At 37.4% G+C, this 15,936-nt stretch overlaps 1 protein-coding gene across 1 annotated transcript in view; it reads left to right on the top strand.

Moving 5' to 3' along the window:
- LOC101102447 (mitochondrial adenyl nucleotide antiporter SLC25A24-like) overlaps positions 1-15,936 on the top strand; it is a 65,149-nt gene that overhangs the window by 27,757 nt on the left and 21,456 nt on the right. The window contains exons 3-6 of the mRNA XM_042251705.2: positions 1,043-1,195; positions 2,014-2,121; positions 7,707-7,874; positions 15,359-15,500. Coding sequence (XP_042107639.2) covers positions 1,043-1,195; positions 2,014-2,121; positions 7,707-7,874; positions 15,359-15,500 — 571 coding nt within the window. The remainder of the gene's footprint in view (positions 1-1,042; positions 1,196-2,013; positions 2,122-7,706; positions 7,875-15,358; positions 15,501-15,936) is intronic.

Here is a 15,936-nt window from a genome sequence, read left to right as displayed (position 1 = left end):
GTCCATCACCAACTCCCGGAGTTCACTCAGACCCACGTCCATCGAGTCGGTGATGCCATCCAGCCATCTCATCCTCTGTCGTCCCCTTCTCCTCCTGCCCCCAATCCCTCCCAGCATCAGGGTCTTTTCCAGTGAGTCAACTCTTCGCATGAGGTGGCCAAAGTACTGGAGTTTCAGCTTTAGCATCATTCCCTCCAAAGAAATCCCAGGGCTGATCTCCTTCAGAATGGACTGGTTGGATCTCCTTGCAGTCCAAGGGACTCTCAAGAGTCTTTTCCAACACCATAGTTCAAAAGCATCAATTCTTCGGCACTCAGCTTTCTTCACAGTCCAGCTCTCACATCCATACATGACCACAGGAAAAACCATAGCGTTGACTAGATGGACCTTTGTTGGCAAAGTAATGTCTCTGCTTTTCAGTATTTCTCTGGGTTTAATTTTTCTTATGTCAGTGCAGTATAGTCAATGTCCAGAGCACATTCTCTGATACTGTCTTAAGACAAGTGTATATCTCTTTTCTAATACATGCCCTGGAGAAAGGTTTCATATGTTGGCCACAGAGTTAGTTGGATTCCGCTTTTTTTTCTCTGCTTTCACTGACCACACTGATCACCCTTATTAAAAGCCTCATAAGCCACTTGTTAGCAATAAGTTCTCTGAGTTTCTGTGGCCTTAACTTTTCAGAAATGTTGCTTCCCTGACGCTTCTCTTGGAATGTACACCCAATTTCACTCTTCCTGATGGGAGAGTCATTTGTTCATCCCTCTGAGGAGGGGGCAACAAAGCAACCATGTCTGCAGCATGATCTTGTGTCCTCTGTGTAAGGTGTCCTCTTCTTAAGCTATAATGCAGGGATTAAAATAAACATGTCTTGAAAGCTGTCTAATCACCAGGACAGCTGCTGTTTCCCCAACAGGAGAGACCGTCCATATTTTAGGAACTTCAACTCTGTCCTGCCAATCACATGAAAATTACAATATGTGGTTTTCAAAGTTCTTCAAATCATACCGTGATTTTCAAAATTCTTCCTTTCCTTTTCAAGGCTCAGAGTTTAGAAACGAAGAATGTGAAGATAAAGAGCCATTTAATAGGGATGATGAAAGAGGGCGGAGTCATTTCTTTGTGGAGAGGAAATGGTACGAATGTTCTCAAGCTTGCTCCTGAAATAGCGGTTAAGATCTGGTCTTATGAACAGGTAAAAACCACACTGCCTATGACATTTATTAACAAGGGAATGTTATTCAGTTTTACTTTTTAAAAAATCAGTTGGGGTTATTACAAAACAAAGAGAAGTAGTTGCCTATCTGTGTTGGAACATTACTATAAAGTTATATAATTACATTATTATTATATAATTGTCTGTGTGTGTGTTAAGTTGCTTCAGTCATGTCCGACTCTTTGTGACCCCATGGACTGCAGCCTGCCAGGCTCCTCTCGCCATGGGGTTCTCCAGGCAAGAATATGGGTTTGTTTGTCATGTCATGTTGCTTCATTATAACATGGTTGCCATCAAAACATATTGCATAAGGTTCTCAGTTGTTTCCATCTCAAAGTTTTCCATTTTCTTTATATTTATTGCTTATCATAATCAACACTTGTTGAATGTTTGCTATATACCTTCTTTGCTGTATGTCTTATTCTAAGCAAACTGAGGTACAAGATGAAGTCTCTACTGTTCAGGTTGAGGCCTCCTATCTAATATACATGACTATATTTAGGTAGTATGTAAGAGACACGGGTTCGATTCCTGGGTCAGGAGGATCCCCTGGAAAAGGATGTGGCAACCTACTCCAGTATTCTTGCCTGGGAAATTTCATGGATAGAAGAGCCTGGTGGGCTATAGTCCGTGGAATTGCAGAGAGGGACATGACTGAGTGACTAAGCAGCACGAAAATGTGGATTATAGTTTTAAACTATAAATTAAATGCCTAGGTATCCACTGATATTGAATGACTTGCATGCCTCTTTGAACTTTTTCAATGCTAACATACCTTTGAACTCTTGTTAATACAGTATAAGGAGTATCTTTCTTCTGAAGAAGGCAATTTAGGAACACTTGAGAAATTTGCTTCTGCTTCTTTGGCTGGTGCCACTTCTCAGTCTTTTATTTACCCCTTAGAGGTAAGTGCTATTGAAAAAGATTTGTTATCCTTAATGCAAATTATGGCTAATTTTTTTCAAGTGAGCCAGAATCCTCTTATTATTAGTAGCTATTGAGTAGAGAAAATCTGTTGCTAGGGCAGTGTTACCAGAGCTATGATATCTAAGCTGGCATTTCTGTTGCTTTGATTTGTATCACATTTCATTTTACTAGAATATAAATACCACTTATATTTACTCATATAAGTGATATAGTATTTGTCTTTCTGACTTTGCTTAGTATGATAATATCTAGGTCCATCCATATTGTTGCAAGTGGCATTATTTCATTCTTTTCGATGGCTAAGTAACATTCTGTTGCGTGTGTGTTCACACACACACACACACACACACACACACACACACCCACACCCCACATGTTCTTTATCCATTCATCTGCCAATGGGACATTTTGTTGCTGTTATTTTCTTGCATTTTCCCTTCCATATGAATGTTAGAATTGGCTTGCCAAGTTTCTTTAAAAAAAAACCAAAGTAAACCAAACTGGGATTTTGACTCTTAGTTGTACTTAGTGAATTTGGGGAAGAAATGACAATTATAATACTGAATTTCTTTTTTTGCCCAGGAATGAGATATGTCTTCCTTTCCATTTAGATCTGTTCTTGTATTATTTGATAAAGTTTATAATTTTCTTATACAGGTCTTATGCATTTGAGGCTTTTATTACTAGATACATTGTGGTATTTGTTGCTATTAATGTATTTCGTTAGATTTTGCTAATGTTTATTGCTGGTATATATGAAAACTCCTGAATTTTTAAGTTAAGCTTATATCCAACCACTTTACATTACTCTTATTAAATAATCTGGAAACTCTTAAGAATTTCTTTTAATTCTTATTTTCCTGAAATTTTATCATGATATGTGTAGATTCTGACCCTTTTCTTTCATCAGTTAATTTCAGATCTTTTTAATGATCTTTTTTCCAGCTCTGGGAAATTTTCTACTATTAAATAATTTTGGATTTTGTTTTTCTTTTTGATCTCTCTGTGTATATATATGTCTTCTTTATCCATTGATTTATTGATGGACACTTTTTTATTGATGCTTCCGTATATTGGCTATTGTAAATAATGCTGCAATGAACATAGGGGTGCATATACCTTTTCAAATTAGGGTTTTTGCTCTCTTCAGAAAAACACCCAAAAGTGGTGTTGCTGGATCGTGTGGTAGTTCTGTCTTTAGGTTTCTTTGAAGAACTTCAGTACTGTTTTCCATAGTGGCTGCACCAATTTATAGTCCGACCAACAGTGCTCAAGGGTTCGCTTTCTTCTGCTGCTGCTGCTGCTAAGTCGCTTCAGTTGTGTCCGACTCTGTGCGACCCCATAGATGCTTTCTTCACACCTTGCCAACACTTGTTATTTGATGTCTCTTGATGATAGCCATTCTGATAGGTGTGAGGTGATATCTCATTATAGTTTTGATTTCATTTCTCTGATGATTTGTGATACTGAGCATCCTTTCATGTTTATTGGTCAGCTGTATGTCTTCTTTGGAAAAATGTCTACTCAGGTCTTCTGTCCTTTTTTTTGGTGGGGAGTTTGATGTTGAATTGTATGAGTTCTTTGTATATTTTGGATATCAACCCCTTATCAGATATATAATTTGCAGATATCTTCTCCCATTCAATAGGATGCCCTTTTGTTTTGGTAATAGCTTCCTTTGTTGTGAAAAGCCCTTTGACTTAATGTAATTTCATCTGTTTATTTTTGCTTTTGTTTCCCTTTGCCTGAGGAGACATATACAAAATATTGCTAAGACTGATGTCAAAGTGTACACTGCCTATATTTTCTTCTAGGAGTTTTATAATTTCAAGTCTTAAATTTAAATCTTTAATCCATTTGGAGTTTATTTTTGTAAATGATGTGAGAAAGTAGTCTGGGTTGACTCTTTTGCATATAACTGTCCAGTCTTCCCAGCACCATTTATTGAGAAGGCTGTCTTTTCTCCATTGTACCTCCAACATCTTGCCTCCTCTGGCATTATTTATAATTAGCCATATAAATATGGGTTTATTTCTTGGCTCTCTATTCTCTTCCATTGATTTATGTGTCTGTTTTGGGTCCAGCATCATACGTTTTGATTGCTGTAGCTTTGTAGTATAGTTTGAAACCAAGGGGTATGTTACCTCTAGCTTTCTTCTTCTTTCTCAGGATTGTTTTGGCTATTTGTGGTATTTTGTGTTCCCATACAAATTTAAAAATTTTATTTGTTCTAGTTCTGTGAAAAATGCCATTGGTATTTTGATAGAGCCTACACCAAATCTGTAGATTGCCTTGGGTAATATAGTCATATTAATAATATTAATTCTTTTAATCCATGAGCATAGTTATCTTCCCATTTGTTTGTGTTGTCTTCAGTTTATTTCATCAGTGTCTTACAGTTTTCTGGTAGAAGTCTTTTATCTTTTTGGTTAGATTTATTCCTAGGTATTTCATTATTTTTGATGCAATTATAAATGGGTTGTTTTCTACTTTTCTCTTTCTGTTAGTTTATTGTCAATGTAAAGAAATACCAACAATGATGTTTCCACATGTCAATTTTAAAAATTGCTTTGGCAGGTGGATTCTTAACCACTGGGATACCAGGAAAGCCCTGGATGAAAATTTTGTATTCTGTAACTTTACTGAATTAATTTATGAGTTTGAATAGTTTCCTTGGTGTCAGCTTTTTAGTATTTTCTGTATAGTATCATCTCACCTGCAAACAATGGCAGTTTTACCTCTTTCCAATTTAGATCCATTTTCTTTTTCTTGTCTGACTACTGTGGCTAGGACTTCCAATACTATGTTGAATAAAAGTGGTTTAGTGAGCATCTTTTTCTTGTTCTTGATCTTAGCTTTTCACCGTTGAGTATGATATTGGCAGTAAGTTTGTCTTATATGGCAATTATTATATTGAGGTATATTCCCTATATTCCCACTTTCTTGGGAGTTTTATCATAAATGAATGTTGAATTTTATCAAAAGTTTTTTCTGCATCTTGAGATGATCACATGATTTTTATCCTTCAATGTCCATGTAATGTGTGACATTGATTTGCAAATATTGAACTGTCCTCCTAGATGAAGTATACTCTTGAATCCCTCTGAGGATTTAAATTATTTTTGTTTTAAAGTCTCCAATTTGTTTTGCTATTATTTGTTTTTTCTAAATTCCAAGTTAATGAATACAAGGAACACCCAGCGACCCTGGATTAATCATGAAAGTGATTAATTTTAGAGCTATGAGTCAGAGCAGATGTATAAAATTTAAATATATTCAGAATATATTTTTCTGTCATGATGATACTTCTTTACTCTTTTATAAGAATTAAACATCCAATTTTTAAAAACAATACAGATCTTCCATGTGGTTTTTGAATTTTAAGATTATTTTCTCTTCAAAGTATAAATTGACCTGTGTATTTATCTGGCAGTATTTATATATAATCTAGGATAAGCAGTATGTCCTTCAGATTGTGTAGCTTTATATACGCACAGTAAAGAAGCAACTGATCTAGTAAGAGATAAGGAGATTCCTGCAAATGCATTTCTATCATAGCATTTCTCAATGAAAAATGAATAAATAGTATAACGATTAAGGCTCACCAAGTTTCTTTTCCACTTGGTAAAGAATCAGCTTATTTTATGCTAAACTTCAATGTCAGCAGAGTTTTCTGTGTTTTCCATTAGTCCAAGGAAACTCTGGATACTCTACACAAATTTCAATAAACATTTTGCCTTTCTCCATACAGGGGTGTGTGTGTGCGTGTGTGTTGTGTTTGTGTAGAGAGAGAGCAAGTTGGAAATGTTGTGTCCCTTTACCTTTAAAAATTTCAGTGTGAATTTCCTTAGAATGAAGAACTTTCTTTTATATATTATCAAAATCAGGAAATTTATCAGCAGTACAATACTATTATGTAATCCACAGTCCTTATTGAAATGTAATTAATTGCTAATTGTTCTAATAATTGTCTTTATAGTAATTTCTTTTTCCAGATCCAATTCAGATCACGTGTCAGGTCTCTTTAACATACTTTCATCTGGATAAGTTCCTCAGTCTTTTATTTTCTATTTTTTTGGTCTTTCTTTGTGTTGGTATTTGTGTGTGTGCTCACACACATGGTTTAAAAAACCTCCTGCCATTCACAAGTTGTGTGTATATGTATATGTGTGTTGATGTTTGTGAAATCCTAATATCAGTTTATTAGGATACTTGTGTTGGAGATGGAGGTTGTAGGAGCTTCATTTTTCTTTTAGGTTTCTTTTCTGAACATATCTGACACATAGTATTATGTAAATTTAAGGTGTTCATCAGTTAATTTGATACATTTATATATTATAGCAATATTTAGCACTACAATCACATTAATAGTTCTTTATTTTTAGTGGTTGGAATAAATAAGTTCTAGTCTCTCAGCAAGATGGTTGATTATAGTACAAGATTGTTGTCTGTATTCACTATACTGTGTGTTAGATCTCTGCTGCTGCTGCTGCTAAGTCACTTCAGTCGTGTCTGACTTTGTGCGACCCCATAGACGGCAGCCCACCAGGCTCCCCCTTCCCTGGGATTCTCCAGGCAAGAACACTGGAGTGGGTTGCCATTTCCTCTAGAGCGTAATTATTACTTGTTGCAAGTTTGTACCCTTAAATTGCATCTGTCTTACCTGCCCCACTTCTTATGCCCTGGTAACCACCATTTTACTCCATTTTTGCAAGTTTGGCTTTTTAGATTAAACATATAAGTGATACTGTACTGTACTTGTCTTCCTCTGTCTGATTTATTTCACTTAGCACACTATACATGGCAGAATGTCCCCCCTTTTCATGGCTGAATAACATTCTATTATAATATATACACATATATGTATGTATGAATGGACAGTGACAATATATATGCATATATATCTTTGTTATCCATTCATCTGTTGATGAGCTTATTTCCATATCTTGGCTATTGTGCATAGTGCTACAGAATAGTGCTAAACATACAAACATAGTAGTGCATATATCTCTTTGAAATCCTGTTTTCATTTCTTTTGTGTATTATAACCAGAAGAATTGCTGGGTCATAGGATAGATCTACTTTTAATTTTTTGAGGAACCTCCAACTTGTTTTCCATAGTGGTTGGTCCAGTTATATTCAGTTTTGGGTTCCTTATCTGACGTATAGTGCAATAATAGCTGTGGCTACACTAGTATGTAATTTAGACAGAAAGAAGAACAGCTGGATTCAGATATTTTATCTTCCTGCAAAGTTAAGTTCAGGAATTTGGTAAATGCACTGTATTTGTATTTAAGCACTGTATTTATAACGTGTGTGTATGTGTGTGTGCTTAGTTGCTCAGTTGTGTCCAACTCTCTGTGACCCTATGAACTGTTACATAGTAGTATGCAAAAGTAAAATATTCCAAGAATAAGTAGGAAAATGATAGCAGGTATACTGTCATTGAAAATACAGTTTGACCTAAGATTGTTTTCTCTTTTTAATTCTGTAACTCACACTTTACAAGATTGCTCTGGGTTGGGTAACTGATAATGAGCCTATAACATTCTTTTACATTCAGGTTTTAAAAACTAATTTGGCTGTAAGTAAAACTGGACAGTACTCTGGGCTATTGGACTGTGCCAGGAAGATCTGGAAGCTTGATAAGATTACAGGCTTTTACAGAGGCTACATTCCTAGTCTTCTGACTGTCATACCATATGCGGGTGTAGATATCACTCTCTATGAGGTGAGTTTGTTTCTATGATGGCCTTACATCAGATTTATTAGATCTGAAAATATAATACAATTGAAAAAATTTTAAATCAAAAATACATTTAAAACTGAGTGAATAGAAAACGTATTTTATCTTTTTACAGTTTGTTTTTCTGGCTTCTCTTTCTCAGGACTGTTTCTATAAGTATTGTTTTCTATAAGTGTGTTTTCTACAAGTATGACCTTGACCTTTCCTTTCCTCTCCCTGCACACAACCCACTCCACCTTAGTGATTCCATCTGTTGCTGGGTTTCTATATAGCTGGTATATCAGTAACTTGCAGCTGTTTTTAAAACCGCTCTCCTGATCTTCAGACCACCAAGGAGATTGAATGATACTGTTTTGCTCCCCATTTTTTCCTAGTGTCAGAAGTCTAATATGGCTCATGTTACTTCTGGGGTTCCTCATGAATAATTTCTGGTTATAGTAATCATCTATTCCAAATAAATTATAGTCACTTGATTCAGAAAAAGGAAGAGAAGAATGTAAGTTCTTTTTTGGGGAGGGAAGAAGGAGTGCAAAATAATAATGACCTTTTTTTCTCTGCTCAGTTCAGTTCAGTCGCTCAGTCATGTCCGACTCTTTGCGACCCCATGAACTGCAGCACCCCAGGCCTCCCTGTCCATCACCGACTCCCAGAGTTCACTCAAACTCACGTCCATTGAGTCGGTGATGCCATCCGGCCATCTCATCCTCTGTCGTCCCCTTCTCCTCCGTTAGTAGTGTCCAGTTTCACTTTGGTCATTCTCTGTAGCTGATCCTAAGAGACCATCAAGCATGTCATTCCCTGTACAACTCCCTTCTTTTTTAGTAATCCTGAGTACCTTCCACCGCACCAAGCTTCTTAATTCTTATCAGTTAGGATAGCAGTTAGGATCGTGGACTCAGACTGCTTGAGTACAAATTATGGCTTCACAATTTGCCTAACCTCTCTGTGCCTGAATCCTCTTACCTTAAAAATGAGGATGTATTCATTCAATAAATAATTACAAAGTTGCATGTACCACACTCTGTTCTAGGTACACCAAACAGAAGAGACAGAAAGTCCTATCTATAGGGAGCTCACCATTCTTTCACTGCAAGACAGACAATAAACCTTTGAAGCATGGCGTATGGTAGTAATAGGGTTGTGGAGAAAAATGAAGCAGGAAAGGAGAATAGATAATTTACTGACTGGAAGGCCTTCTTGAAAAGATACCTTCTGAGTAAAGAGCAGAGGATGTGAGGGGGTTGAGCCACACATACATGTACAAGGAGGACATTTAGGGTGGATGCATACCTGTGCAGCTGGAGCAGAGTGAGCCAGAAGAGATTAGTAGGAGATGAGGTCAGAGATCTGCTGGGTCAGGGCAGATTTCTCAAGGCCTTGCTGATTATAGAAGGGACTTTAATTTTTGCTCTAGGTGAAATGGGAAACTGTTGGAGGGCTCTGGGCATAGAAATGCCTTAGCTGACAAGATTTCTTATCATAAAAACTTTATTGATATACCATTTTAAAGTATACAGTTCAGTATATTCACAGGTTGTACAACCGTCCCTACTATTTAATTCAATAACATTTTTATCACTCCTAAAAGAAACCCTGTACTCATTAGCAATCACTCCCCACTTCTTACTCCTCCACTCCCTGGGAACCACTAATCTATTTTTTGTGTCTATAGATTTGTCTAGTCAGGACACTTCATATAAATGCAATTATACAGCATGTAATCTTTTATGACTGGCTTCTTTTCACTCAGAAATATTGTTTCAAGTTTCATCCATCTTATAGCATTTATCAGCATTTCATTATTTTTTCTGAATATTATTCTATTATATGGGTATACTATCTCTTGTTTGTCTCATTCATCAGTTAATGGACAATTGAGCTATTTCCACTTAATTACTAATATGAATAATGCTGCTATGAAATTGAGTACAAGTTTTTGTGTAGACATGTGTTTTCATTCTCTTGGATATGTATCTAGGAGTAGAATTGCTGAGTCATTAGATAACTCTATGTTTAACCTCTTGAAGAACTGCCAAACTGTTTTTCAAAGTAGCTACACCATTTAATTTCCACCAGCAGTGAATGAGGGTTCTGAGTTCTCCACATCCTTGCCAGCACTTGTTATTATCTGTCTTCTTGATTTTGTTATCTTTGTGAATAGGAAGTGGTATTGTTGTCTATTATTTTTTCTTGTTTAGTTGTAGTTCTTTGCATATAATAGATACAAGTACCTTAGATATTTGATCTGCAACTATTTTCTTCCATTCCACATATTATCTTTAATTTTGATGAAGTCAAATTTATTTATTATTTCTTTTGTTATTATTGTATTTGGTGTCATATATAAGAAACCACTGCCAAATCCAAGAACTCAGAAGATTTATATCTTCTAAGGGTTTTACGTTTTTAACTCTTACTTTAGGTCTACTATGCATTTTGAATTAATTGTTAAATATGATGTTAGGCAGGGATTTAACTCCATTCTTTTGCATGTGGATATTCAGTTGTATTGGTGAAGGCAATGGCACCCCACTCCGGCACTCTTGCCTGGAAAATCCCATGGACAGAGGAGCCTGGTGGGCCGCAGTCCATGGGGCCACTGGGAGTCGGACACGACTGAGCGACTTCATTTTCACTTTCATGCATTGGAGCAGGAAATGGCAACCCACTCCAATGTTCTTGCCTGGAGAATCCCAGGGACGGGGGATTCTGGTGGGCTGCCGTCTCTGGGGTCGCACAGAGTCGGACACGACTGAAGTGACTTAGCAGCAGCAGCAGCAGCAGCATTCAGTTGTATCAATACCATTTGTTGAAAAGACTGTTTTCTCCACTGGATGGTCTTAGCAATATTATTAAAGTTTACCATACATGTTAAAGGTTTATTTCTAAATCCTCAAATTCTATTTCATTGATCAGTATGTCTGTCCTTACACCAGAACCACAACTGCCTTAACTGGTATGGTTCTGTAGTAAGTTTGAAATTAGAAAATGTGACTTCTCTAGCTTTTTCTTTCAGAATCGTTTGGACTATTGTGAGTGCCTCACATTTTCATATGAATTTTAGGATTGACTGAGTGACGAAGCACACACACAGTGTTAGAAGAAGTCCATCTAGGATAATGGACAAAGCTTGAAAAAAATGGTCTTTGATATGTTGGGAGACTAAATGATCAAGGGAAATATGCACAGAAGACCCAAATAGACATTTCTCTAAAGAAGACATACAGATGGACAATAGGCACATGAAACAATGCTCAATATCACTAACTATTAGAGAAAGGTAAATCAAACTACAATGAGGTATCACCTCACACCAGTCAGAATGGCCGTCATTAAAAAAATCTACAAATAATAAATCCTAGAAAGGATGTAGAGAAAAGGGAATCCCCCTACACTGTTGGTGGGAGTTAAGTTGATGCAGCCACTTTCTGGAGAACAGCATGGAGGTTCCTCAGAAAACTAAAAATAGAATGATCCCGCATTTCTACTCCTGGGCATATATCTGGAGAAAATTATAATTTTAAAATATATATGCACCCCTGTGTTCATGGCTTCCCTCGTAGCTCAGTCGGTGAAGCATCTGCCTGTAATGTGGGAAATCCAGGTTTGATTCCTGGGTGGGGAAGATCCTCTGGAGAAGGAAATGGTAATCCACTCCCGTATTCTTGCCTGGAGAATCCCATGGACAGAGGTGCCTAGCAGGCTACAATCCATGAGGTCACAAGAGTCGGACACGACTTAGTGACTAAACCACCAACACCTATGTCCATAGCAGCACTGTTTACAATAGCCAAAACATGGAACCAACCTGAACACTATCAACAGATGAATGGATAAAGAAGACGTAGTATATATATGCAGTGGAATACTACTCAGCCATGAAAAGAATGATTTGCAGTCATTTGTAGCAACATGGATGCAACTAGAGATTATGAGACTAAGCGAAGTAAGCTAGAAAGAGAAAGACAAATACCATATGACATCACTTTTATGTGGAATCTAAGATATGGCACAAATGAACCTATCTATGAAACAGAAACAGTCACAGATACAGAGAACAGACTTGTGGTTGCTAAGGGGGAGGGATGGTAGGTGAGAGTGGGACTGGGAGTTTGGGGTTAGTAGATGCAAACTGTTATATATAGGATGTGTAAACAAGGTACTACTGTATAGTACAGGAAACTATATTAAATATCCTGGGATAAATTATAATGGAAAAGAATATAAAAAATGTATATATGTATATAACTAAGTCACTTTGCTATACAGCAGAAATTAACACAACGTAAATTAACTATTGTTGTTCAGTCGCTCAGTCATGTCTGACCCCTGAGACCCCATGGACTGCAGCATGCCAGGCTTCCCTGTCCTTCACCATCTCCTGGAGCTTGCTGAAACCCATGTCCATTGAGTTGGTGATGCCATCTGACCATCTCATTCTCCATTTTCCCCTTCTTCTCCTACCTTCAGTGAGTTGGCTCTTTGAATCAGGTGGCCAAAGTATTGGAGCTTCAGCTTCACCATCAGTCCTTCCAATGAATATTCAGAACTGATTTCCCTTAGGATTGATTGCTTTGATCTCCTTGCTGTCTAAGGGACTTTCAAGAGTCTTTATCACCACAGTTCAAAAGCATCAATTCATCCATATATGACCGTTGAAAAACCATAGCTTTGACTATACAGACCTTTGTTGGCAAAGTAATGTCTCTGCTTTTTAATATGCTGTCTAGGTTTGTCATAGCTTTTCTTCCAAGGAACAAGTCTTTTAATTTCATGGCTGCAGTCACCACCTGCAGTGATTTTGGAGCCCAAGAAAATGGAGTCTGTCACTGTTTCCATTGTTTCCCCATCTATTTGCCATGAAGTGATGGGACCAGATGCCATGATCTTAGTTTTTTGATCGTTGAGTTTTAAGCCAGCTTTTTCGCTCTTCTCTTTCACCTTTATCAAGAGGCTCTTTAGTTCCTCTTCACTTTCTACCATAAGGGTGGTGTCACCTGCATATCTGAAGTTATTGATATTTCTCCCAGCCATCTTGATTCCAGCTTGTGCTTTGTCCAGCCCGGCATTTCACATGATGTATTCTGCGTAGAAGTCCAATAAGCAGGGTGACAATATACAGCCTTGATATATTCCTTTCCTAATTTGGAACCAGTCTGTTGTTCCGTGTCCGATTCTAACTGTTACTTCTTGACTTGCATACAGGTTTCTCAGGAGGCAGGGGCTTTCCTGATGGCCCAGGCGGTAAAGTGTCTGCCTGCAATGCAGGAGACCTGGGTTTGATCCCTGGGTTGGGAAGATCCCCTGGAGAAGGAAATAGCAACCCACTCCAGTACTCTTGCCTAGAAAATCCCTAGGACAGAGGAGCCTGGTAGGCTACAGACCATGGGGTCACAAAGAGTCAGACATGACTGAGTGACTTGACTTCTCAGGAGGCAGGTAAGGTGGTGTGGTATTCCCATCTCTTTAAGGTTTTTCCACAGTTTGCTGTGATCCACACAGTCAAAGGCTTTAGCGTTGTCAATGAAGCAGAAGTGGAAGTTCTTCTGGAATTCTCTTGCTTTTTCTATGATCCAGTGGATGTTGACAGTTTGATCTCTGGTTCCTCTGCCTTTTCTAAATCCTGCTTGAACATCTGGAAGTTCATGGTTCATGTACTGTTGAAGCCTAGCTTGGAGGATTTTGAGCATTACTTCGCTAGTGTATGAAATGAGTGCTAGCAGGTGAAATTAACTATACTTTGATAAAAAATAAATTTAAAAATCCTAAGTAAATCTGATAATCAAGTTGGGGGATCCTTAAATGAGGAAAGGCCTTGAAAGTAGTGCACTAGTTTGTTAGGGTTGCCATAACAGAATATCACAGACTAGGTGGCTTGTGTAAGAGAAGTTGTTTTCTCACAGTTCTGGAGACCAGAAGCCCAAGATCAAAGTTTCTCTGAGAACTCTCTCCTTGGCTTGCAGATGGCCAGCTCCCTCTGCCCTCATGTAGTTTCCTTTTTGTGCAAGCACATATGTATCCAAACTTCTACTTAAAAGAACACCAGACGTATTGGAATAGGGTCCACTCTGAATAAAGGTTTCCCAGGTGGCACAGTGGTTAAGAATTTGCCTTCCAGTGCAGAAGACAAAATAGACCTGGGTTTGATCCCTGGGTTGGGAAGATCCCCTGGAGGAAGAAATAGCAACCCATTCTGCTATTCTTGCCTGGAAAATTCCATGGAGAGGGAATCCTGGCAGACACAACTAAACATGTGTGAATACAAACACTCCACTCTTAATACCTAGTGAAATTAACTTAATTACCTCTTTAGAGACTTTGTCCATGAACAGTGACATTCTGAAGCCCTAAGGTTTAGGGCTTCAACATAAGAATTTTGGTGGTGGGGGGACACAATTCAGCCCATTAGAAGTAAACAATGGCATTGTCTAGTATCTTTAGATTAAAATAATTATTTTTATATTTCAAAACCATTTAATCAGTCATTTAAAGCATGATCTGGACACTCTGGGGGTGAATTTCTGGGACCTTTTCTAAGGGTCCTTGAAGCCTGAACTATTTTCATAATATGAAGATGTTATTTACCTTTGTCACTTTCATTCTCTTGCGATGAAAGAGTTTCCCCCCACCCCCCCAGATTAATGATAACATCATTCCTCTGCTGGTTAATAAGAACATACTCTTCAGTTTAAAATTTTTCTGTTTTAATGTCTCATATGATAGATAATATTGATAGATGTAACCTATATAAACAAAAACTTTTTGGTGTCCTCAAAGATATTTAAGAGTGTAAAGGAGTGCTGAAACAAAAATACTGCTGTAAGAAGAAATGCAGTTTGACAGAATAAGCTTCCATAAAGATTAGGCAACCAGGGATCTAAAGTCCAGATTCACTTTCCATCAGTAAGGTCCTCTAATCTCATGGTGTTTTGATGCATAGAGAACACCTCTGGATAATTTTGATTGCTAGGATGGTGCTTAGGAAAAAAGAGAATATTTAGATAATTTGAGTCCTTGAAATGTTGAAAAGAAAAGAAAGTGAAAGTCACTCTTTCGGGTCTGACTTTTTGTAACACCATGGACTATGTGTCCATGGAATTCTCCAGGCCAGAATACTGGAGTGGGTAGCTGTTCCCTTCTCCAGGGGATCTTGCCAACCCAGGGATCGAACCCAGGTCTTACACATTGCAGGCGGATTTTTTACTAGCTGAGCCACCAGGAAAGTGAAATATTGAGGGCTTTATTAATTTGCATTAAATTATGTGAAAAGTTAGCAGTTCAAAAATATATATCCTATGGCTTTTGCTACTCTGTACTGGATTACTGCATTCTGGATTTTATATACTTTGCTAATGTAACACAGAAGATAGCAAGGAGTCTGACTATGGTGAGAAAATATATTAGCATTTTATTATCTTGGTTCTTCTTTAACAGCTGTTAAAGTGTATTGTTACTTTGTTCTCTGTCAGCTTTTGAAGACTCACTGGCTAAACACTCATGCAGAAGACCCTGGATTGGTGATTTTGATGGGATGTTGTGCCTTCTCTAACTTTTGTGGTCAGTTTGTCAGCTACCCACTGAATCTAGTGAGAACTCGCATGCAGGTTCAAGGTGAGTTTTTGTGAGAAGGATGATAGTTACAAAACTCCATATGATTTAGGATTTTTACTTTCTGCTCTGAAGAATGTCTTAGAATTCTCCTCATTACCACCATTCATGTTAGTGTTTTTGAAAAGACTAAATTAGGAAATCCTCCTCATATGAGTTTTAGTGGTGCTATTTATTTGAAATTGAGTTTTAAAGATCAAATCTAAACTTTATAGCCACATGAAGATGGGATATTCTGCCTTGGATGGTAGAATTAATGTCTCCATGCCAAAGGTATCTAGTCTATTCTTGAACTAGAGTTTACAAGATTGTAATAATGAAGGATTCAAAATTTAGGTATTTATCTAAGTGACTTTTAAAGGATTTTTGCAAGATGGTATATAGTGATTCAAATTCATTTAAAAAGAAGTTGATAAAATATCTGCCAATTATTAAAACA

Source organism: Ovis aries, chromosome 1, assembly GCF_016772045.2.
Source record: "Ovis aries strain OAR_USU_Benz2616 breed Rambouillet chromosome 1, ARS-UI_Ramb_v3.0, whole genome shotgun sequence".
Lineage (NCBI taxonomy): Eukaryota > Metazoa > Chordata > Mammalia > Artiodactyla > Bovidae > Ovis > Ovis aries.
Note: the sequence above shows the minus strand (reverse complement) of the source record. Positions and strands in the feature narration are given on the sequence as shown.